We start from the raw sequence: 23,457 nt of genomic DNA on the forward strand, positions 1-23,457 counted from the left end.
TATATAGCATTTGTATTCTATTTTTATCTCATTGTATATTTTATTCTATTTTATTCTATTCTGTACAGTTGTGTACTGTATTTATTCTTATTTTATTTTATTCTAATTTTTGCTTCATAACTTTTGCACTGTCCACTTCCTGCTGTGACAAAACAAATTTCCCACGTGTGGGACTAATAAAGGTCATCTTATCTTATCTTAGTAAAGCGCTATACAAATACAGGCCATTTTACTGACCACTGCGCTCCACTCCGAACTCCTTCCCGCTGAGGATGTGATGGAGCAGGTTCTTCAGTTCAGACGGACTCAGACTCATCAGGGTCTCCGTGGCCTCCTCTCCTGTTTTCACAAACACAAAGACAAACATGACACCTGAGGCCCGTACTATGAAGAAAGATTACTGTCGAGCTTTAAGTCAGAGTTTCCCTTCCCATGAAACCGACTCTTTTTATCTGGCTAAATCACCATGGTAACTTATGCTGAACGTATAACTTGGTTAATATATAACCTGATTAGGAGCAGGCTGTGTTTGAGTTTAAAATCTAGTTAAATAAATTAAATATTGTCTCTTGGTCAAAAATTAAATCTATAACTAACAACTTCTCATAAATCTTTTGCTGACAATAAATCAGTTACAAAATAACTTAAAATGCTGTTATTAAATCAAATAAACTGCAGTGAAGTTACAACAGAAACCCTTGTAGAAAAAGTTTAGTGAAAGAAGACTTCATTAAGATTTCATTTTCCACACATTTCTTTTCTTAACCTTACATCAAGAAAAGAGGCCAAAGAAACTATTTGGAGGGAAATCCAAGGAAAACATTTTACGATTGGAGGCAATATTTCACATTTAACGCACGTTAATAAATTTAGCAGCTGAACAAGATCTGTGATTGCGTTTACAGAAGTTTGATGATGCACTGCTTGCATACATTTGGGGTGTTTTGTTGTAGAGCTGTGATTTTGTGTCCAGGCGCTACAGCTGTAAATTAAAGTGTAACATGTACTTCATCCTTGTTCAATAAACAAATGCATGTTTTGTAACATTTAGGCTGAATTTGAGCTTTGGTTTGTTACTCCACTATGGGCATAAACTGAGTCTTGATAACGAGTCTTGGGACGTGGATTTTTAGAAACAAAATTGATTAATTTACTTCTTAAAGCCCAGCTTTAAACCACCTTCCCGCCTTACCTGAGCAGCCGAGTGACTGAGCCAGCTCGGTGGCCATCACCTGGATGATGAGACCGATTCTCAGCCTGAACATCTCGCTGAACAGACTGGGCTGAGTCCTGATGCTCATAGCCAGGTACACCACGATCTCCTGGTGGAAAGACATTTAAAGGATGAAGGACAGATAGAGGAGAAGGTTTTAAGCACATGATTGTGGTGGAGGTAACTCACCTGTGTGAGAATGGCAACGCTGATGTTGTTTTCGCTGGCCTCGTCGATGAGATTCGCCAGCTGGTCCGGCGGTATCGGAGCCGTGATGGTTTTCTCTCTCGGCTCAGGAGGGAGTCCGATCGTCAGGTGCTTCTGGTGGGCCAGCAAATCAGAGCAAGCCTACCGAGAGACCCACAACCAATCAGGAAAGAGCAGGAAAAGTTAAGGTCACCAGGTTTGCTGGTGGGAGATCTAACGCAGAATGGAGTCAACTGATAGCAGAGGGTTGGCATTTCAGAGGTATTTCACTCTAACTTCAGGAGCTTTTCTTTAAACCTTCTTAGAAGTTTGTAATTTGACCACAAACTGGGATCAACTCATTTCAAGCTTTTCGGACTCTGTGACTCGATATATGTGAAGATAAGAGATGAACGACTGAAGAGTTAAAGGCACTCGTAGAGTTCAAATCTGTACTAATAATGAACAACTGACCTACCAGTTGTTCGTATAGATTTTAGCTTTACATTATTTTTTTACTTTACTTAAAACTGTAGCTTCAGGACTTTTTTCATATGCATGTCTAAAACAGAAGATTCACTAGTAACATCACACCTGACCACTCTGGCAAAAGTATCGAGCTTCTGTACGCTGCTGCGTTATCTATAGCTGCACCGTACCGAGTCGAGCTCCTCCACCTTCTTCCTCAGCATGCCGGAGATCATCCTGATGAGACCCCAGTGTTTCAGTTCACCTGCCTTCTCATAAAGATCGGTCAGCAGAGACCTCACAGTGGAGCCTTTACCGTGCACGCCCGTGTCCCAGTCCATACCCCTGAAAAGGAAAGACAGCAAGGACTTTTCATTCTTTTCACCGCCGTTTTGACATGTTACAGCAGCACAGTCTGAATCCGGAGCGCTTAATGATTCAAGGGTGGTGACTTCTTTCTGATCCTGAGACTCACACTGATGAGCTAGCTTGATTGGTTGACTGTTTGCATGACGCAGGACAAACTAAGCCAGCCAAAGACGCAGCCATACACAGAAACAGCCAAGCAACAACAAGACTTCACTGTCTGTAAATATCTCTCAAAACTATGACTAAAAAATATTTAATAAACAGTTTCTGATGCATAAACAAAAAAACAAACCAAAACAAAAAAGGGAAAAACTGCACTATTTTGCTTCCACTCCAAGATGGCGACCTCCGCTCAGTCCAGCCAAACATGCCAAGCTCTACAAGTTGGCCAGTCAGCCGATGACCTGTAAAGACTTTTCTATCTTTAGGTCATTGTTTCTTGTAAACACAAAGGAGTTTTCAAATGAGCTACAAGTGAGCGTGTCACCATTACTAAATCACAATCATTCAAAGACCGGACATAGTTCGACACCTTTGAGTTACATAGAAAGCGAACAGAGAGAGATGCTTGTTAATAAGTTTTGAATCTGTAGGAAACATAAATGGAAAAAATGTAAACGTTGTAATTTAATCTGATTTTTCACAGGCTGCCTGATTCATTCCTATATAATTTACGAGGAGAGATATTGAATTAGACAGTACTATTTTAATCATTGTCTTCTGTTGATGCGACCCCCAAATGCAAATATCCATCAACTACTAGGCTGCCGGTGACTGGAAATACACGCTTCCCTAGCAACCAGTGGTTGCCGACGGTAGCTGACCAGTCTCTAGGCCTTTGTGACTGAGGCTTTAATATTTTAATACCAAAATTAACTCCGCTGCAGTTCCTGGTGTTCCATGGTGTTGTCGAACACACCCAGCCTTGTGTTTCTTACTTGTCTTTGTAGAGGATGTAAAGTATATCGGCCTGGTCCTGCAGAGACTGCGTGTCTTTCAGCAGCTGGGCCAAAGCGTTGTAGTCGATGGCTCCGCTGGCGTCTCTGGGAATGCCGCTCTGCGTTGTGACCCCCGCCTCAGGACCCTTGAGTGAAAACATGGAGAGACGGAGGAAAAGACGGAGCATTGAGGAGTCTGTAAGTGAGCAAAAAGCTGACATGAGAGGAGAGAAAAGAAAGAAAGGAGGAAGAACCTGGGCGTCTGGTGATGCAGGGGAGTCTGGAAGATTCAGGTTGAGCATTGGCTGAGGAGAACGAAACAATTTGCTCGGCAGGTACATGTTGACATCTGAGGGGGAAAAAATAGAAAACAAAGTTTTATTATTAATTTTGTGATTTAGTCGAGTTTGTCAGTCGGAGACGAAGCGCCAACTCACTTTGTATGTTGAGGTCCTGAGCTTTGTTCATCAGAGTCACCATCTCTTTGGTTTTGGTGGCCGCAGCCTTGAACCTGCTGAGACCTCCCATTGGACGCTTGGGCTTCTTGGGGGCAGAGTGGGCCAACAGGTGGTCAAGGTACTGCGCGAGGTCGTCATCCTCTGTAGGGAGGGACCAAGAGAACAAAACAAAGTAATGAAGTAGGGTGGGATGAGGAGAAGAACAGAAATGTGGAGAGGGAAAGGAGAAAAAAGATTTTTGATTTAGATTTTGAAAAATGAATAAGCAGAAAGAGATAATTTACTCACATAGAGCTAACTCACCGCTCTTTTTTTGTGCAGACAAGTGTTAAAACTGAGTTTAAATAGTTTAAATTAGTCCTTCTTTTTAAACTTTATAAAGTACTAAAAAGAAATAAAGCATCTGAAAACTATTTTGCATTTTATGCTAATTTTTAAACTCGCAGCTTTTAAAGGGTTTGCTCACCAAACCTCAAAAGAACAAAGCATATTTATTGTTGAGTATCTGAGCCAGGGTTTTAATAGTTTTGCAATTTTCATTAGTTTTTATTTTTATTTAGTTTTGACTGAAGATTTTCAACTTTATATCAGTTTTAATTAGTTTTTACCAATTGTTTGCTAGTTTAGTTTAGTTTTTATTTTTTTTGAAAATCCTTAGTTTCAGTTTAGTTTTGATTAGTTTCAGTTATAGTTTTAGTTGTGTTTGCAATAATGAAGTGTAACAAAATCCCAGTTTCATCATATCAGTCATTCTCTTCTGCTTATCCTTGGGTATGTTGCTATTCCAGCTACCATACCCTGCACCCTGGACAGGTCGCCTGTCTGTCGCAGGGATAACACGCAGAGACAGACAACTCACATTCCCACCTATGGGTTCTTTAAATAAATAAATAAATAAATAAATAAATAAATAAATAAATAAGGGCAGATGAACAACCATTGATACCAGGCAACTATAAAAGGTATATCTTGGCCCCAATGAGACTATTAACTCTTGCAGCACCGGGTGTTTGTAATTTTGGTTCAAGTGAATTGATAAACTTTTTGAAGGCAATTGACTCACACAGTTGTGTAGATATCCCAGTCCTGTTGTCTCGGGATGCATCACGCTGCCTTGCCTGGGGTTAGCTTCTGTTCTGGGGATGAGGGTTGGGCGTGCTCCCTTACCTTCTCAAGGTAAGCTAGGTTAGCCTTCTTGTGTGAGCTTTTCAAGTGCACTTTAAGGTTTGTGGGATTTTTTTCCCTTTAGAAATGTCCCTCATAATTTGTCTCTTTCCACTACAAGACACTTGCTTTATCCAAAACACAGTCATATTCAAAGTAATCCTAAATTGGACTCTGGCGCTTTCTCCCGACTTTTCCTGACATGAGCAGCGACACAGACGACTCGACTAACGTACTGCCACCTGCTGGCATAATGAGACACAGCAAGAAAAAAAACCTGGAAACTAAACTTCATTTTCACCCTTGACTATTGTGTGTGACACACACACATCAACGAAAACTAAACACATTTTTGCTATAAATTCAGTTAATTTTAGTTAGTTTTGTTAACACTCATTACAGTTTTAGTTAGTTTTCCTTTTTTCGCAAAGTCTCGTTTTTATTTTTATTTCCGTTAACGAAAATGTTTTTTCACTTCTTGTTTTCCATATTTCGTTAACGATAATAACCTTGATCTGAGCAAAAAAGATCTTCGTTCATTTCAGGTGGTTTACAACAAAATTAATATTGTTTTACAGGAATTTCTGTTTTTCGGAGAAACAAATTGCAAATATTCATAAAAAACCATTAAATGTGACAATTGTGTGTAATAATTATAATGGCTTTTGTGGGTGAGGCTTTGGGGTGAACTGACCCTTTAAACTGAAGACTTTATTGGTCACAGCCATGCTAGCAAATTGTGATGCATTTGGGGACCAACAGGCTGTAAACATGCATTTATGGCAAATCTAACCAGCCGTGCGTGAACACAAACAACACAATCAGAAACTGTTAATGTTTTCATTCTTCCACTCGTGTTAAGATTTTGAGGCGTTTAAATGCACCACAGTCAAAAATATACTTTTTATTTTTTTAAAGAGGACCCATTAACTTTATTTCCATATTGTCATTTTTCAATCATGGACTCTCCTACAGCAACAGTTCTGAAGCAAGACATTTTAGCTCCTTGCTAACTTTCGTCTAATTGGCTGCAAAGCTTAAACCAGGGGTGTTGAACTCCAGGCCTTGAGGGCCGGTGTCCTGCAGGTTTTAGATCTCACCCTGGATCAACACACCTGAATCAAATGATTAGTTCATTACCAGGCCTCTGGAAAACTTCAAGACATGTTGAGGAAGTAATTTAGCCATTTAAATCAGCTGTGTTGGATCAAGGACAACTAAAACCTGTAGGACACCGGCCCTTGAGGCCTGGAGTTCCCCCACCCCGGACTTAAACAAAAGATCTAATCTGCCAGTGGGCGGAGCTTCTGTGCTGTAATGTCCATATAAGGATTTTTTTTTTTTAATTTCCTTTCTTAATGCAGAGCAGAAAAATAAAAAACTAAATATTTTAAAAGTTTTAAATTGAGTGTTCAGATTGAACTCTGACTTTCTGGCTTGAAGGGATCATTCAATCTGAGTGTCTTTTATTAGAAGCTCCACAGGTATGAAATCACCGGTTACTGATCAATCAGTTCCCCAACTTGCAACTTTATACCTTATTTTTTTCTTGTTGACTGCAAATGATTTTACAATTTTATTGTATTACAAGCAATAATATCCGATTCTAAAACAGAGCAAATGATTTTACTTGAGGACTTTATACTAAATCTGAATATAGAGTACAGTTAAATCTGGTTTTTATTTTCCTTCTTTCAAACCAATAAACACCAGTTATCAACTCGCACTGAGCCATTAGATCCTCCTCTGTCCCAATGATAGACACAGGAGGATAGGCTTTCTTTCCAGGCTTCAAAAAGACTAAACTTTATTGATATAGTAGATTTTACCCCACACGCATACATTCATTTATTCAGTGCTTTTACTACTCGACTACTGTTCAGCACTACTTTCATATTTGCCCTTCCTTTGTAACACCAGCTGCTCTTCTACCAGTACATTTATCCATGTCTGTGATTGGTCAGACGATCATTAAAGAACTTCGCAGCAATGTTTAAAAAGTGCTGTAAAAGAAAAACAAAAAAACCCCATTATAATTACTTGTATATTCGCCAACCTCATTACCAACCTTTCCTGTGTTAAATATGAGCATCAACAAACTGAATGTACATCAAGTATATGACAGAAAATAAGGAAAAGCATAAGAGGTCCACTTTAAGGTCCATTACAATTCAAGTTTTGAGTTGTTTTATGTAATAATTTAGAGCAAAAGAAGAAAAATATTCCAAGTTGCCCAACAAGGCGCTCCAAAGCCCCGAGTGGAAGAAGTCTGATACACAGGGATGATGGGTGATGATGATAGGATGAAGGAGGAAGTGTTGATTAATGAAGTCATGGGTATTTGATTTTAGATTTCACAATGAGATGGCATGAGGTAAAAAAGAAATAAAATGTAGATGCACAGATGCAACTCAAAAATCAGCAAATGTTAAAAGAAAAACTGTCAGTCTGCTAATATCTGCTGGGGTCTGTGACTGTGTGAGTATTTTCAGGAATGGTCAAACCAAGCCTGGAAATCAAATGAGCTGTCAGTGTGAACTCCGGCTTTAAAAACGTGAATCCTCCCCCCTCCAAACAGCTGGTGTCACCATTCCTTCTCCACCCTCCATCCACGCAGTGTTTTTCTTACCAGCATCATAATGCAACTCATGCACGTATCCATCGCCGTAACGCTCATCATCATCACCATCATACTCTTCGTCGTGGCGACCCATGCTGCCAGAAGCCTTACCGTCCAGGAAGCTGAGGTGAGCACAGCAAGAAGTGGTCAGGAACTCCGACAGCTTCCCCGTCTGGATCCTAAAGACGAAGAACAGAAGAGGAGGCGATGATTATGAGAACTGGGAAACATTAATAAGCAGTTTGATGTATTTTATACACTCATGTTGTAGCAAAAGAGCAAATCTTGGCAATTAATCAATAAAAGAGGATTTTAAATTGTCTCTACTGTGCAGGAAAAACTAAAAGTCTTTAATTGGAAGCACAAAGAAAGACAAAATAAAACAAAACAGAACTTATTACAAGTTGCAAGATGTAATAATTCAAATTTAATGCAAACAAGGAAAAGAAATTCACCTTGCTCCTCCGTAATACCCGTCCTGTAATTTCTTGAGTGTTGCCAGAACTGCAGGGTCCAGGTTTGAATGATCTTCAGCTGAAGCACAAACATAAGATGAAAACATGCAAACACAGAAAATGTAAAAAAATACATTTTTTTTTCAATATTTAAAGAAGATTTCATTTCAAACTCTCTACCATTAGTAATGCAGGTACATTTGGACATTTAGCAGAAAAGGTCTTCTCACTCACTCAGCATCGTCTGTGAAACGGGAAAAGTGACCGTCGGTCTTCCTGTCATCCTCCATCTGCATGAGAGGTAGGCGATTTCTGTCCTCAGCATCTCCACGATCATTTTATTATCCAGAGCCAAATAGAACTGCTGATGGTCAATGAACTGAAACAGAGGAAATTATGTTTATTTAAGTTTATTTAAGTCATTCCCTTCACCAGAAGGGAATTTGGGTGATCTGAAAATCTCATTTTATCATTAATCTCATTTCTCATTTTAACCTGGATTTTATTCACAGTATATGATCACAAAGAACAACAATGGTGTGTAAATGTCTGGGAACTGCTGGACTTTTGGGAGAGGAATACTGTTCCCATATTTTGACACTGTTTCTGGAACATGTGCGCAGATGGTTTCGTCTTTCCATGATGGAGCTTTAACCTGCACATGTGGATGAAACAGTGAACAGAAGATGAAAGACCCCCAGTATTGACTGTTGGTCTTGTCTGCTGCGCAGAGATTCCTCCAGATTACCTGAATTCTTTTAGGATATTCAGTACTGAAGATGATGAGACATTCAAAGCCTTCATAATTTTATGTCGGGAAACATTACAAATGTGGAACAGCTTCAGTAGACAGTGATGAACTTCTGCACATCTTTACCTCAGAGAAACTGCCTCTCTAAGACGCTCTTTTTAAACCCACTCATGTTACTAACTTGTGGCCATTGAACCTCATTAGTTGCAAAATGTTCCTCCAGCTGGTTCTTTTCACTTTTCCCGCCTTGTGTCGCTCCTATCACAGCTTTTTTGCACTATGTTGCAATTCAGAATGTTTTACTGTTTCATGAAAAATATTGGCTCAGTCTTATCCAATATGGTGTCCTATGGTGGCCGGGTGCACCCAGGACAGGCTGCCAGACTGTCTTAGGACATTCACACCTGTGGACATTGTTAATAAATCTAACCCCACTAACTGCATGTCTGCGGACTGTGGGAGGAAGTCGGAGTACCTGGAGAGAGAACGGGGGACACGGGAAGAACATGTAAACATCACAGAGAAAGGCTCAGACCAGATGGTGGATTCAAACCCAGGACCTTCATGCGTGCCACCATTAAAATAAAAAGTGAGCTGCGTGTTATTCTGATGTTTTCTGTAGTTTTTTTTCTAACCTGAGGTGTGAATGTGAACATGGTGTTCCTGATGATGTAGAACTTGGAGGTTCCCAGCACTCCTATCCTCCTGTAGGGGCGTCCTGTCAGACCCAGCCTCGGGTTACGACCTGAAACAAAAAAATAAGCAGTTAAACTTGATTTCATGAATCCCCCCTGATAAAAATCTACACTCTACTCTTTGACTTTTTTGTGTCTTTCAGATCTGATGTTTTCTGAAGTTAGTCAGTCTCATCTAATTTAGGATGTACTGTCATAACTTTACTGCAAATGCTGATGGACTAAACAGCATCAACCCTGAACAGCAAACACTTCCATACCAGATAAAATAATGAATTTGATTTAAAAGAGTCAAATAGTCAAGAAAATCACACGTTCAGATCACAGACAGTCTATATAGCTTGTGATTAATTTTGAAGCCTTGACCTCAGCGTTTTTGCCGGCATCATCGTTTTTTGTTGTTGTTTTTTTTAAATCATAAGCAATAAGCAGATAATTCCTCACATTCACATGGTAACGATGGCTCAATCATAAGGTATGCTTGTCCTCAAGTATCTCTCTCTCTCTTTTTTTTTTTAAATGGTTTATTTGACTGTAAATAGTACCATTATGTACACAACTAACATCATGTTGTTAAAAAAAAAAAAATATATATATATATATATATATATCATGTGACTAGGACCATAACATCATCAGGAAAGTGTTTACTGGGGTCATGAATCTGTAGCAGGCTCCAGTCCATAACATTTGTGCCTGATGTATAAAATCTTGATGGGACAGATTAGGCCACAGCAGGGAGTTTGTACCGAGTCTGGCGTAGATATGGCTGAGGACTCTGGAGGGCTGCACATGGATGGGGTGGATGTCCGCCACGGTCTCCACCTCTATCCCTTGCTTAAACAGCAGCTCTTTGATCTCCTCCGTCTCGGCCAGAATCGACACTGAAGGGGGAGAGACGCACATGAAACCATACAGATCACTGACATTACTCACATCTACTGCCCAACCTGCATAGTGAATTATCCTTGGGCAAAATACCGAGCCCTGAGTTAACCCTGATGCAACCATCAGCATGTGAGTGCGTGATGAGGTGGTTAAAAGAGCTGGAGTACTCCATTTAAAATAATTAACACTAATCTGGAGCTCGGAACGTCGTACTGGGACCTGGGCGGTTAACTCACCCTGTACGACCACGTCAGGCTTGGGGATGGTGGAGAAACGCCGGTTAAGAGGGTCAATTTCTCCAGGCGCCAGAAAACCCTGAAAAAAACCCACCAAGACAAACGAAATGATCTCAAAATAACTTGCAGCTTGTAAATTAACGTTTAGCAGTAAATCTTAAGTGTGTGTTTGTTTTCTTCGACTCTTACGGTGTAACTTTGTTATTAACACTTATCTGAGCTGCAGAGCTACAGCTGATCATTCGTTTATGTAGCAGCTCACCTCAGCTAACAGGTTTCCCAGGATGTACAGACTCTGTCCCCACCTCAGGGGTAATTTTCCCATCGGGATCCTCTCCACGGTGTGAGGGTTCATGTACTCCTCCTCCACCTGTTTGAATAAGCAAACACGAGACAGGATAAAGACGTTTGAAAGACTGAACAAGTTTAAATATGGGGCATTAAAAGCCAGAGGTCATGAGGTCGCTTCTCCTCGTCTGTCGTTTTAATGGGCACGGGCGTATTGCATTTAAGAAAACACTTCAATCACTTCTCCTGTGAGTAAAAGAGAAGCAGATTACTGTTTCTGTTTTTTTCTACAGAGGAACTAAAACACCTAAAGATGAGAACAGAGAACAGGTTGAAACAAGTGGACTTGAAACTGATGCTACCCTCCACACTTACATTTTTAAACTGGGATTTTCCACTTTTTGTTTTTGTGTTAAAGACCCCGAGTCAAATGTGTGATTGTGGCAAAATGATGTGTGACACAACGGCCTCGGTGCTGACAGCTGTGTACATGTAATGAGCATATGATCAATATCACAAAGGGTCTGTAACAATGAAAGGTACATATATGAGCAAACACTGGAAGGACTTCCCAAGGGCCTGATGCCAGTATAACCAGTACATTTACCTGTCAACATAATTTACAAGCCCATCAGGTATAAGTAAGTATGTGCGACCACATGATTCCAAAGCTACTAAGAGCTGACAAAGTTACACACAGTTTATTGTTAGCTTAAATAACAACCAGCGTTTAAAGATGAACAGCCTTCAGGTTGTCAGTGATGAAAACTTCATTTAATGCAAACTGTTTTAAGCCTGCAGAAATAATAAACTGGCAAAAACTAAGAATCTTGTAGCTCACACATTAAAAATGAGTTAAAATCAGCCTCTAAATCATCAAGATGTCTGACCTTGTCTGCGGGGACGCTGTAGAGCTCCGGCAGCAGTCGTATCCCGTCCTTCTGTTTGATCAGGATTCCCTCCAGAGCCTCCTGGTACTCCTGCACCTGGATCACATCAAAACACTTCCTTTGTTAATAAAGGAGGTAAATACTGTCAAACACTGATGCACACACGCAGACAGAGTCTCTGAGATTTAAATTACCTGTTCAGGGCTGTTGATAAAGATGCCATCCAGTATGAGGTAGGTCCAGAACAGAGGCCACTCGCACTCGATGTTCTCAAACAGCTTCAGCTCTGCGGACTCGTAATACAGTCTGTTTGGATCCTTTACGGAGACAGTACAAACCATCAGCTGCCGGACTCAGATTACTGCAGTGCTTGAAAAATCAGATCCAGATCTGACTTCTTTCCTCTGTCAGAGTCAAACTGTCTCAAAAATCAACGTCTCTCAACATGAACCAGATACTTAAACAGAGATCCTAAATATGTCCACTTCTCTCAGGAACTGTTTGCAGGCTGTAAACATGTGTGTACTTTTATGATCATGCACAAAAAACATACATATAAGTAAGATTAAGAAGATTAATACGGAAAATTGTATAAAGTAAGAGTGTCTTGGGTCTTTTGTACTTTTGTCCCCCCCCCCCAAAAAAAAAAGTATGATCCCAATTTCCTGGTTTTTTATTTTCTTATCTCAAATGCTTCCCTGTCTCTACTTCCCTGACAAATCCATGTCTGTTCCCCTGTATCCCCCTGAAACAGGAGCGGGCAATTCCAGGCCCCGAGGGCCGGTGCCCTGCAGGTTTTCGATATCACCCTGGGTCAACACACCTGAATCACATGATTAGTTCATTACCAAGCCTCTGAAGAACATCAGGACATGTTGAGGAGCTAATTTAGCCATTTAAATCAGCTGTGTTGGTTCAAGGACACATGTAAAACCTGCAGGGACACCGGCCCTCTGGGCCTGGAATTGCCCACCCATGCAAGGAATTTCACTTTGTCCTGTCACAATGTTTGAGTTTTTCCATAACTTACATCTTTGGTTTGGAATTTTTTCCTCAGATTCCCAACCAAATCTGAGGAAAAATGAGCCTGACAGATATTAATGAGTAACATTTACAGATGATTCAGTACTACAAGATAAACTGTAAAGCTGCAGACATTTGACACACTCCTTTAACCAAACATGCTGTTTTCACAATCCCATATGTAACAACAAAGCAGCACAAGCCTGACGTTCGCCTCAGACGTGTTTGCATTCACTCAGTGGCCTCGGGCTACTGAGAGCCACTGAGCTTCATAACAGTGAACAGAGTTTAAGCCACAAAGTTTTACCACATAAAAAGCAACAAACAGATCAGACAGCTGTGCATTTACTGACTTCAGGAGACAAAACAGAAAAAAAAATGCTACATAGATGCAGTGGAATGTTTTTTCTTCTTCTAATCCAAACAAATAGGTAGAAATAGATTATCCGACAGGACAAATTAGACAGAGGGAGCATTGACCTTTACAGGTTGTTTACCTCTTTGGGGGTTCTGTGTCCATCTCTGAGAAACCTGCAGCAGCCGTATCGACCCTGAACAGAGACAGAGGAAATCAGCAAGAAAAAGGTGACCTCAAACATTCAGGAGCATAAATGCACGAGGCATATTCTCATAAAACAAGCTACATTTCAGCTACAAGTTGTTTCTTTTAAGCTGGTTGGATTTGTCACAGGAAAAACTACCTTTTGCCCTGTCTAACCTTCCTCTGTGCCCTGGCTGATGATCCAAACTTTCATTTAACATCGTTTCGTGAGCACGTTTACTGCTAAAACAACCACTTGATTCAGTGACTGTCTCGATCTGTCTTTGAGATGGTTGGTCGGCTGTCAGAAATCACGCATAATCAAAGAAAGTCCAATAGATACATTTTTTTGTAAAGTGTCTTCTTTAAATGTGGCAGATTGTTTGAATGAATCAGTTTACAGAAAATCAAACAACACGTCCAGCCATATGAATGTTTTCCTGCTTTTTAGTTGCTGTTTTCTCTGTTGGGAAACTTGCATTAAATCAATGTTCGCGCACAAATCAGCCAAAGTTTAGAAAATAAGTAGTCCTAGAAATAATGAAAATTATAACTTGAGCCTTAAATGTCTGCCACGTTGACCCTGCCTCTGTGAACTTGTCTGCACCTGCAGTTTGGAGATGATCTCCTCCTTGGTCGCGTTGACTATACTTATGTCCTCAACGGCAAAGGCGGGGTACGAGATGATGGCCAGCACTCCGGCATCCACTTCTTTAGAGATGGACGCTCTGGGTAACATGGATGTCAGGATGGACTGATGGGAATACAGACATATATTAAAATCAAAGGAAGCCGATGAGCTTCCCATCCTGATATTTAACTGTGTGCACATACCTGGCAGTGCTGTATGTCATCAGCCAGAGCGTGGACCAAAGAGCCCGGTCCTCCCTTTGCTCCAAACAGGTTGAGTTCATCCAGCGCCTCCAGAGCTGCCTGAAGGACACAAAGCAAACACGCTCATTAATAACAGTCACTGAAAAGAGGACAACTGTCCACTACTCAAGTCTGACTTCATTCACCATTTCAAACACTCTTTTAGTTCCCAAAAACAAACAACAAGGCACCGCTGACAGTTTAGAGGCTTACAGTTATTTCTGCTGTTTATCAGGCGCTACAAACCAGATATGGAGTTTGGTTATCAATCCAGATAACATGTAAATAAGTTATACCATGATGTGACTTGAGTATTTCTAAAAGATCTAAAACTTTGGTTGTAAAAAAAGACTAAATACTAAATACCAGCAACGTCTGGAGGCTCAGTGGAGTCGGGCTCCATCTGCTACCAGGTGACTGTAGCTACAGAGCTACTGTTAGGGTAATATAAACTAATTAGCACAGGGATGATGGAGGATGAGGGTTAAACATCAGACAAAAGAGCATTTGGGACCCACAACACGAGGTTAGTCTGTGATGTGCTGCTGTGTGAAGCCATCAAATATTACATTTTAGCTCAAAGACATGAGAACAGTGCAAATAAAAAGCTACAGAGGCTTTGCTACTGCAGATTCACTGGGAAAAATAGAGAATTAAAACACAGTTGGTGGATAAATACACTCTGGTTTGGTAAACAGCAGCTTATGGGCATCGGAAATAAGAGGCGCTTATTTACATTTTTAAAATGATGGGTCAATTTAAACCTTGTGGTTCAATGCATTGAGGAGCAAATCATGTTAAAGCTGCTCAGCTCGGGTCTGCTGTTATAAATAAGATTAACTTTACATAATTAACAGAGCAGAGGTCCTGCGGTGGTGCCTGTTTTCAAAGTCTTAAATTAAACTCTGTGTGTGTGTGTGTGTGTGTGTGCGCTGAGTATTATGTTATTTCTGAGTGAGAAGCCATTCTTGGAAGACCACAGAGAACATGATACCCCTCTTTTAATGCCAAATGAGGACAGAGCCGGACGCACAGAGAACAGGCCCGGCTGCTGCTGCTGCTGCATGAAAAAGCTCAACACAGTAATGTTTACCAGTGACCTTAAAGTTTCACTCTCACTGCAGATTTTTACCGACTGAGATCAAATGTGCTGCAGAGAATTCAATGAAATTAAAACATGTTGGAATTTTTTTTTTTAAAGAAGAAAAAAAGCAAATTTGTTCTGGAACAAATTTGACTTTATAGAGTTTATCTGAACATTTACTGACATGCTGCTGCTGCTAAGATACTTTCAGTACTGAATGTGATCCACACTTAGCTCTGTGGAGTCAGGGTCTTCTAAAGGTCAGCGTAAAGGCCGCTGTGCACCTTTGACAGTGCCAGACATTTTTACTGGAGCACCTGTTCCTCCTGTGCGTTGGGAAGCTCTGCTCTCACTTATTTTGTCCCCCCGAGCTTGTTAAAGTGTCGTAGATGTCTGCGTTTATTGCATGTTTGTGTGTCTGTGCCAACCTTGGCCATGCCGATAGAGCTGGCGTTCAGCTCGGTGATGCCCTGGTTGGTTTTGTCTCCTCTTTCCCACATCCCATAATCCTGAGGGAAAATAGAAACAAGACAGAATGAATACAACAAGAAGCAGTCATTTTCTGTTTAGCTGGAAAAGAATAAAGTTGACTTACGGCCACTTTGTAAGCCGCCTCAATGTAGAACATGAGATTCTGAACTACGTCCACTTCGTCCTGGGTGTAGATGATATGAAGACCTGGGACACAGACGTAAACAATGAAGACAGGAACCTTAATTTAAAACATTATCACAATCATTTTGTTTGGATGCAAATCACACACACACAACTGTAGACTCGGAGTTTCAGAGGTTCTCTGACAAAACATCACAGCTGAAGATGTCTCTTTGGTCTGTGGGAAATTATTTTTCTAGATTCTGGCAGGCAAAATGATACCACACAGAAAATAACACTGACAGCATATACGTTGAATTTTCTGCATTGATTTTGTTCTAGTTTTGGCTTTCCCTTGTGAAAAGGGGAGCATGAAAAAGTTGCTTTTTCCCTTTAAATTGTATAATGTCAATATTTTCACTGAGTTTAGTTACTTGTTACCTGTTGTGCTTTCCTTTCTTCCTCCATTTTGATGTTTTCAAAGAAATACAACCCAAAAAGAAAGGAAACAAACGCACTGAATCCATCCCCCTGTTGATTTAAGACATTTTAAATTTAACTCCCCTGGATTTCACTCCCCCCCCCAAAAGAAAGAACGCGTCTCAAATCTACATCTGCCCAAGTTCACATCTAGATGTGATAAGAGTTCCTCCAGGTCTGATGTTCGGCCAACTTCTGAAGGTCTCAGGCTACGTCCACACATTTTGGCTCAAGGAAAACACAGTGTTTTGAATACACTCTCAAAAACGCATACATTTGAAAAAGGTGCTTTCGCGTCGCAGTGTGGACAGCGAAAACAGACTTTTTGAAAACAATGACACATTTTAGTCATGTGATCCAGTCATGTGACCAATTAAACTAAGATAGCGGAGCAGTTGTTTTGTTTGCTCTCAATTTCGACAGCCCTATTAAAGATTAACATCAGTCTGTACATGCTCCAGATAGCTTTTCTTTAAATTCTTTAACTCTCACTCGCTTTTGCAACTTTGTACTTTTGTGTTACTCGCAGCAACAACTCCACCTCATTGTTAGTCCATTTAAAAAACTCGCGGCAATGTTTCAAACAGCTGGAAAGTAAATAAACGGCAGACAGAAATGAGGCAGGTCGAATCATCTTGCGTTTCACGGATGCGCAGGACTGGAACGTAAGCATTTTCGGCCGTTTCAATGTGGACGCACAACTCTGTGAAAACGACTGAAAACGCTAGTGTGGATGCGGAGCGTTTTCAGACGAAAACGCCATTTTCAAATCTATCTGGGCTAGCGTAGACGTAGCCTCAGTCAGCCCCAGCAACCACTGGTTGCTAAGAAAATTTGTACAGGTTGTCAAGAGGCCTTTCCGTGCAAACTGCTGGCAACCAGGACAATCTGCTACTTTATCTTATTTCTGTATAGTTGTATATATGTATATTTGAATTTTTTCGTTTTTATTTTTACAGTTTGCACCTTTGATCTGATATCTCGTCCCACTGTATACTTGAGTGCATATTGTTGGGGTGACAATAAAACGCTACCCGACTTGATCAAAGCAATCCTGACAAAGTTTTTGGTGCAGGGCTCTCTCTGTGACCAATTTCACCCAGTGACCGGCAGAAACCCTCAGCCGGTCAGGGATTTTTCCCTGTACGGCACTAATGTCTCTCTAGATCTGTGCAACTGAGGCCTTAGTCTGACCAACATGGTTTAAAATTCACTTAACAACTCCTTCAGCTAAATCAACACAAAATGGTAAAAAAAATATTAATGATTCTTCAGCAACAGAGAGTCTGATGCAGGCAGACTCAAGGTAACAACAACATCTATTAACACTGGTTCTGGTTTTCCTATAATGCTTTTTAGTCTAGTTTCATCTGTTTTAAAGGGGATTTTAAAGGTTCCCTCCTACCGGACGCAGTCATCTGAGCGAGGAACAGCAGGAAGAGCGAGGTGGCGTCGACCTGCAGGTGACCCCACTGATCGTCCCCGACCACCGTCGCGCAGGTCTTGGTGTTGTACTTTGCGTGGAGCGAGTCTGAGGTACTCCGGCTGTATTTAAACTTCTCCACCTTATCCAGCTGAGAACAAGAAGGGTGGAGAGATTTTTCTTTTAAAGTGTGTGAAAAGAGCAGGTCCAAAAAATGTGCAATGATTCCTAAATGTTAATATTGATTAAAATATCCAACAAATGTAATCACAGAACTGCACAGGTTATAAATATGGAATCAATGTTATTTAAAATTAAAACAATAATGTTCACATTTATATATAAACTGTGGAAATGACTGAGAAGATGAAACAATGCTGTTGTTCACAGTCACACTTAGAGTCAGCCGTCCCCGCTCTCAGACTCACAGCGAGCGCAGTTAAAGTAAAATAATAATAATCCAATCTGGCGACAGCACGTTCAAGTTTAATAAAAGTAATAAACATCACAATGAGAGCAACGAGAAGCTGGTAGGGAAACAGCTGACAGGGTTGGTGAAAGTCTTTTTTTTAAAGAGAGAGGGGAAGTGACGTGTATCTAACAGAGAAGTTAAAAGACAAACAGAATGGAGATATCCTACCTGCCTCATTATGCACTGCAGGACGCCTCTCATTAGCTTCACCACACTCTAGAAACACAGAGAGACGTTTAAATGTCAACATTTACACCTCAGCCTGCACATCTTTAAATAAACAACCCAACAAGCCAAGTCAGAGAATAAAAACATGACCTCTTGACCTCAACGCTCTCCACCCACAGGCGCACACCTACCTGCTCCAGCTCGTAGGCCTTCGCTTTGTCTTCGTCCCGGTCGGCGTTCTTCCTGTAGGCCAGACTGAGCGCCCACACGGACACGATGCTGTAAACATTGTCACGGACCCAGGCGTCAGGATGATCTGGGCTTCCCGGGAGAAGGCCTGTGACCGGATCCTGTGGGACACAGGCAGAGGTCAAAGGTCACAGGCACTGTAACCTTTGATAGGCACTGTAATGTAGAGGTAAATTTTGCGAGAGAAGTCAAGATTGGATTATTGGACATGCAGTGGATAAAACGTGTTTTCTGTGCAGCCCTTTGCAGGTTACAAAGGGCTGCACAGAAGAGAGGCCAACACAATCGGACAGATTCGGAGCACTTTGGCAAGAAAGACGGGGCAAATATTGCAAAGTCAAGATTGCTATGCTGATAAACTTTTACCCCAGTGTGTACACTTATGCAACCAACTTATTGTACGTTTCATTGGGAATGACTAAAAATAGACAGGGTTACATCAGAGGGACAGCTCAGGTTGAGCAGTCTGGAGACAAGGTTGGAGAGGTGAGGCTGAGATGGTTTGGACATGATGAGAGATGGAGGATATATTGGACAAAGGATGTTGACGATGGAGCTTGTTGAGGAACAGAGGAAGAACTTATAGGAGGTTAATGGTGTCATTGTGATGTCGTAGGGCAGGGGTCTCCAACTCCAGGCCTCGAGGGCCGGTGTCCTGCAGGTTTTAGATGTGTCCTTGATCCAACACAGCTGATTCAAATGGCTAAATGACCTCCTCAACATGTCTTGAAGTTCTCCAGAGGCCTGGTAATGAACTACTCATGTGACTCAGGTGTGTTGACCCACGGTTATATCTAAAACCTGCAGGACACCGGCCCTCGAGGCCTGGAGTTGGAGACCCCTGTCGTAGGGTAATGTACTGAAAAAATAAAAAGTGTGTGCTACAGCTCTCACGATACCCTTTCATATCCATATTACTGGATATGGTTTCTTCACATTTCTTTCTCACTGTCAACTTTGACCTTAGGGACTAACAGTGAAGGTCAAGTCCAAATGCTTAGCCAACCTTGGTACTCATGTCCCCCAGAGCCTAGTATATTGTTGTGAAGTCTGAAGACCATCTATAAAAACTTGTGGGTAACAAAGTTTTTGATCAAGGCCATTTGGTGTGGCCTTGATCTGATTTTGACTAAAATTAAAGCAGCTCGAGTTGTTATCGACATCTGCCGTCACACAAAATGTAAAAGATGGATTGAAAACTGGATGCTAAACTGATAACAAACAGACTGACAGACAAACAAACTGAACCAATTACACACTCCCTCCATTCTGAAAAAAAAAGACCATTATAGAAAATGTTGAGGCATTTTTGTCAATGTAAACTCTTCTTATTCCCACGAGGGGAATTTGAAGCATTTTGTATTTGAAGCATCTTGAAGACTGAGCCTGCATTTCCCCTTACTGCACGAGCAGCACAGCTGTAACTGTGCATGCTTCTCTTCATTTCCCCTAAGGTCGGTGTTTGCTAATAAAACCGGATCATTGCAAAGTCCTTTTCTACGAGTAGAGAGCCCATAAACCCCCTTTTCTTCCTGTTATAGCGAGGTTATTTGACAGCAAAATGCACTTTTCAGATCAGCAAATGTGAATCGCTGCTGTCTGTCTTGCTACCTGCTGCCTAAAGAATGTCTGAATGTCATTTTATCACATGCACAAGACATAGTACGGCTGTCAGAGATTTCAACATCAACACAGGTTTCATCACCAACAGAAATGACACTCAAAGTGTTTCGTGAATGTGTTGCAGAAATACAGCGAGGTGTTGTCAAGCTCTAAAAGTGAGAATGGTTCCGAGTGATTCGTGTGTGGAACAGCTTGTGTTTAGTTGCTTTTATAACAGGACAAACTGGTGCAGATCTTTTTCACTCGCATATCAGAGTCTCTCAGCTTGCAGCTGCAGCAAGGGCCTCAGCTCTCACTGAGTAACTGTGGTCCTTAGTGCACTGATCCATCTGAGCAGTGAACTGTATACAACTGCGGGCTGGCTAAGCAGCCACTTGGGACTTGTTCAAAAAGTGACCTCACACTGAATTTGTCTACAGGACTTCAAACTCAGCAGTGAGACAGTCCAGGATCACCCCTCCCCAGGCTTCTTACCCTCTTCCTCCAACTTATAAACTCTATAAACTCCAAAATCCAAAACAGTGCTATTACCAGAAGCTTTTCCAGGTGTTTTCCTCGTTAAGAAGGTGAACTGTCCTCTGTCCTTTCTGGGTGGAGTGGTTATGTTTGCTTTACTACTTTAACCTTCTCCTGACACTCAGCCTCTATTTTACTATCTTTTAATTCCTTTGCTCTGTTTTTGTCTCTAAAGCGTCACCGATCTTATCAACGTGCTCTTCAGCAGTAAACAGGACTCCCTAATCTCTGTAGCTTCTATGTAAACTGTGACAGGACGAAGACACACCAGCCAATACAAGTGTAGATGTGTGGGTGTGTGGGTGTGAGGGTTTATCTGCTGTTATTCTTCCTGCTCTTTGCTTTACTCTTTACCCAGATGAAGGAAAATGTTAATCCTGAAGCATGCTGGGATATTTTAAGCAATAATATGATTTGAGCTTTGTTGCTGCAGCTCATGTTGCCTGTACTGACGTAGCAACACTGCAGTGCACAAAGTCAGGGGTATCGAGATTATTTGTGCTGTTTTTGGCTGTGCAAAGAACTAAATTCAACACTTTCTGTGGGCTGGGAGGTATCGTACAACATCAGAGGTGGCCAGGCCATAGATTTTAAGTTATCATTGTAGTGGAGGGATGGCACACACAAATCTGAGCACATAGCACAAAGCACATAGACAGGTAACTAGCACTGTAGTTGCCAATTAATAAGCTGGATAACTCAAAGAAACAAAGTGTGGGAGATGTCTGATCACCCCAGAGTCTAATATTTTAGAGTCTAAAATGAGGCCCATGTACTCACTTGCCACAAATTTCTGTTTTAGAGGAACGCTGATGAACACCACACACCAGCAGAGATATTTGGGCTTCAGAGCGTCTCTGAACTGAATGCAGGCTCCGGCCACAGGAAAATGTCTCTCTGAGCCAAAAGTCAAAGGCACATTTCATGTTTATGTGCAGCCAGATTCACGGGAGCAGATCGGGCTGTATGACTCCTGTGCACAGCGACCAATTTGTCATGTTCAAGCATGTGAAACAGTCGAGGTAAGACTTGTAGAAATATGTGCACAAATAAAATTAAAGGCTTGTTACTTTCCGTTAACATCAAGATTAATTTGGTTGCCTTAAATGGCCCAAACTACCAGCGGCTCTCATATTCAGGTTTGTGAGACAGGCCAATTTGAGGTGGCTGTTTGTTTTAAAGCCTCTGAATAGAAATATGATGAGAACATCGTTCTGCTTGAATGAGTGAAGGAAACTAATAAACTGACCAAACTGAACATGAAACAGCTTAATGAGACATGCTTCATTAATTTAATTAAAAGCATGTTAATAAACAACGAGTCTGAACTTGCCTGGTGTGGCCTTTAGTGAAAGTGAATATGACACTCCTGTTGAAGGTCGACTCTCTCCCAGTGTATGCGACACAGGGAAAACACACTGACCCCCCCCAATTTTTAATGTACTGCTTATAAGTTGATCAAATTAAGTAAAGTCAATAAAAATGAATGACTGAAGAGAGGGGACAAGAAAATAAACTCAAGCAGTTATGATTACAAAAACCTTAAAAAAATAAATAAAAAAACAAAACAATACCAACAATACTAGTTTCCTCTATGCAGGATGATAGAGGGGTCTCTTAATGTCAGTAATCAGGACTCGTTCTAAGTATGGGCGACACCTGCAGCCCAATTATAAAATATTACATCAGAGACTGCAGCAGTTATTCAAACAGCCATATTACAGCGGTGTTCACACAGAATGCCTGGGGTGCCACTACCCCCTGTAAAATATGGCTGGCCACCCACCATATGTGAAATGTTACTCTAACAACCCCCATTGAATAAAGGGCCTTGTCTAATATTCATGCACACGCTCACTCTGATTAGGGGTTCAATACCTTGCAGGAGGATACTTGGACATGCATACTGGAGGAGTTATGAAATCGACCCCCTCTACCCCCATTTGCCTGAATGAAGCACTTACATGGGTACTTTTACATTAAATACTTCAAGCTTCTTTTGCATTTAAGACTAGACTATCGCCCCCAGAGTTTTTATGTAATATTGATTCAAATTTAAACGTTTGTCTTTATTTCTAATCAAACACTGTAATGTCCCGTGGGCCACCCCATTTAAAACACTCTGAAACCGCACCTGCAAGAGGATGTAAAACTTAACATGTCCGCATACTTTTGGCCTCTTCAGAAGACGTTGAAATAAAATGGCAAAAACTTCCCCAGTGCATCAAAGACCTCCATTGCACTCACAGCTGCACACTCACTGCCACACACACACTTCAGGGAAAGTGTGTGTGTGATTCAAAGAGGTCTGCAGCCTTGCGAAATATCGCCCTGCCTCACCTCCTGCATGCATGAAAACATCCGAGTTTATCTCGCAGCGGAGCAGCTAACACTGCCTGCACACATGACACCGCCTAAGTGTGTATTTTAAAGCTAAAGTTCGCTAAAATGCTGTGAAACAACAACGCTTCACACTCACTTGGTGCCGCAGGATAGTCTGCTGCACTATCCGGGCATAGTTGTCCAATTTAACGCCCGAGTTGCTCCGACTTCTCATGGTGACAAGTCAACGGTTCACTTCAGGAGGGCAGAAGGAAAACTCTCTAAAAGCTCCGCAGAAAAGTCATTTCCTCTGCCCCTCTCTGGGGTCCAACAAGCCGGAATAGAGGCCTGCTATCACGGTGACCGGAGGAGCTTCTGCCCGGCTGTCATAAAAACAGCTCGGCGGCAGCCTGGAGCTGTAACTTGAACCCAAAGCTGGCTGCGATAAGCTGGTTCCCGGAAGTACCAGT

The 23,457-nt window shown here is 41.4% G+C and overlaps 1 protein-coding gene across 17 annotated transcripts in view; it reads right to left on the minus strand.

Annotated features, from left to right (window-relative positions):
• phka1a (phosphorylase kinase, alpha 1a (muscle)) overlaps window positions 1-23,457 on the minus strand; it is a 33,134-nt gene extending 9,677 nt beyond the window's left edge. For 14 of the 17 annotated variants that reach the window (XM_031735975.2, XM_031735970.2, XM_031735969.2 and 11 more), the window contains exons 1-25: window positions 23,145-23,456; window positions 18,469-18,627; window positions 18,278-18,325; window positions 17,620-17,788; window positions 15,736-15,818; window positions 15,569-15,649; window positions 14,018-14,116; window positions 13,791-13,937; window positions 13,140-13,193; window positions 11,814-11,936; window positions 11,620-11,715; window positions 10,704-10,811; window positions 10,442-10,520; window positions 10,067-10,201; window positions 9,258-9,367; window positions 8,106-8,250; window positions 7,872-7,950; window positions 7,426-7,595; window positions 3,612-3,773; window positions 3,429-3,523; window positions 3,175-3,320; window positions 2,059-2,212; window positions 1,403-1,561; window positions 1,193-1,322; window positions 238-339 (exon numbers count right to left, since the gene is read on the minus strand). In XM_031735975.2, coding sequence (XP_031591835.1) covers window positions 238-339; window positions 1,193-1,322; window positions 1,403-1,561; window positions 2,059-2,212; window positions 3,175-3,320; window positions 3,429-3,523; window positions 3,612-3,773; window positions 7,426-7,595; window positions 7,872-7,950; window positions 8,106-8,250; window positions 9,258-9,367; window positions 10,067-10,201; window positions 10,442-10,520; window positions 10,704-10,811; window positions 11,620-11,715; window positions 11,814-11,936; window positions 13,140-13,193; window positions 13,791-13,937; window positions 14,018-14,116; window positions 15,569-15,649; window positions 15,736-15,818; window positions 17,620-17,788; window positions 18,278-18,325; window positions 18,469-18,627; window positions 23,145-23,222 — 2,911 coding nt within the window. In that variant the 5' untranslated portion in view covers window positions 23,223-23,456. Of the gene's footprint in view, window positions 1-237; window positions 340-1,192; window positions 1,323-1,402; window positions 1,562-2,058; window positions 2,213-3,174; window positions 3,321-3,428; window positions 3,524-3,611; window positions 3,774-7,425; window positions 7,596-7,871; window positions 7,951-8,105; window positions 8,251-9,257; window positions 9,368-10,066; window positions 10,202-10,441; window positions 10,521-10,703; window positions 10,812-11,619; window positions 11,716-11,813; window positions 11,937-13,139; window positions 13,194-13,790; window positions 13,938-14,017; window positions 14,117-15,568; window positions 15,650-15,735; window positions 15,819-17,619; window positions 17,789-18,277; window positions 18,326-18,468; window positions 18,628-23,144 lie in introns of all 17 variants that reach the window. The other 3 variants (XM_031735976.2, XM_031735974.2, XM_039610111.1) reach the window with 2 other exon arrangements.

This window comes from Oreochromis aureus, linkage group 3 (assembly GCF_013358895.1).
Source record: "Oreochromis aureus strain Israel breed Guangdong linkage group 3, ZZ_aureus, whole genome shotgun sequence".
Taxonomy (NCBI): domain Eukaryota; kingdom Metazoa; phylum Chordata; class Actinopteri; order Cichliformes; family Cichlidae; genus Oreochromis; species Oreochromis aureus.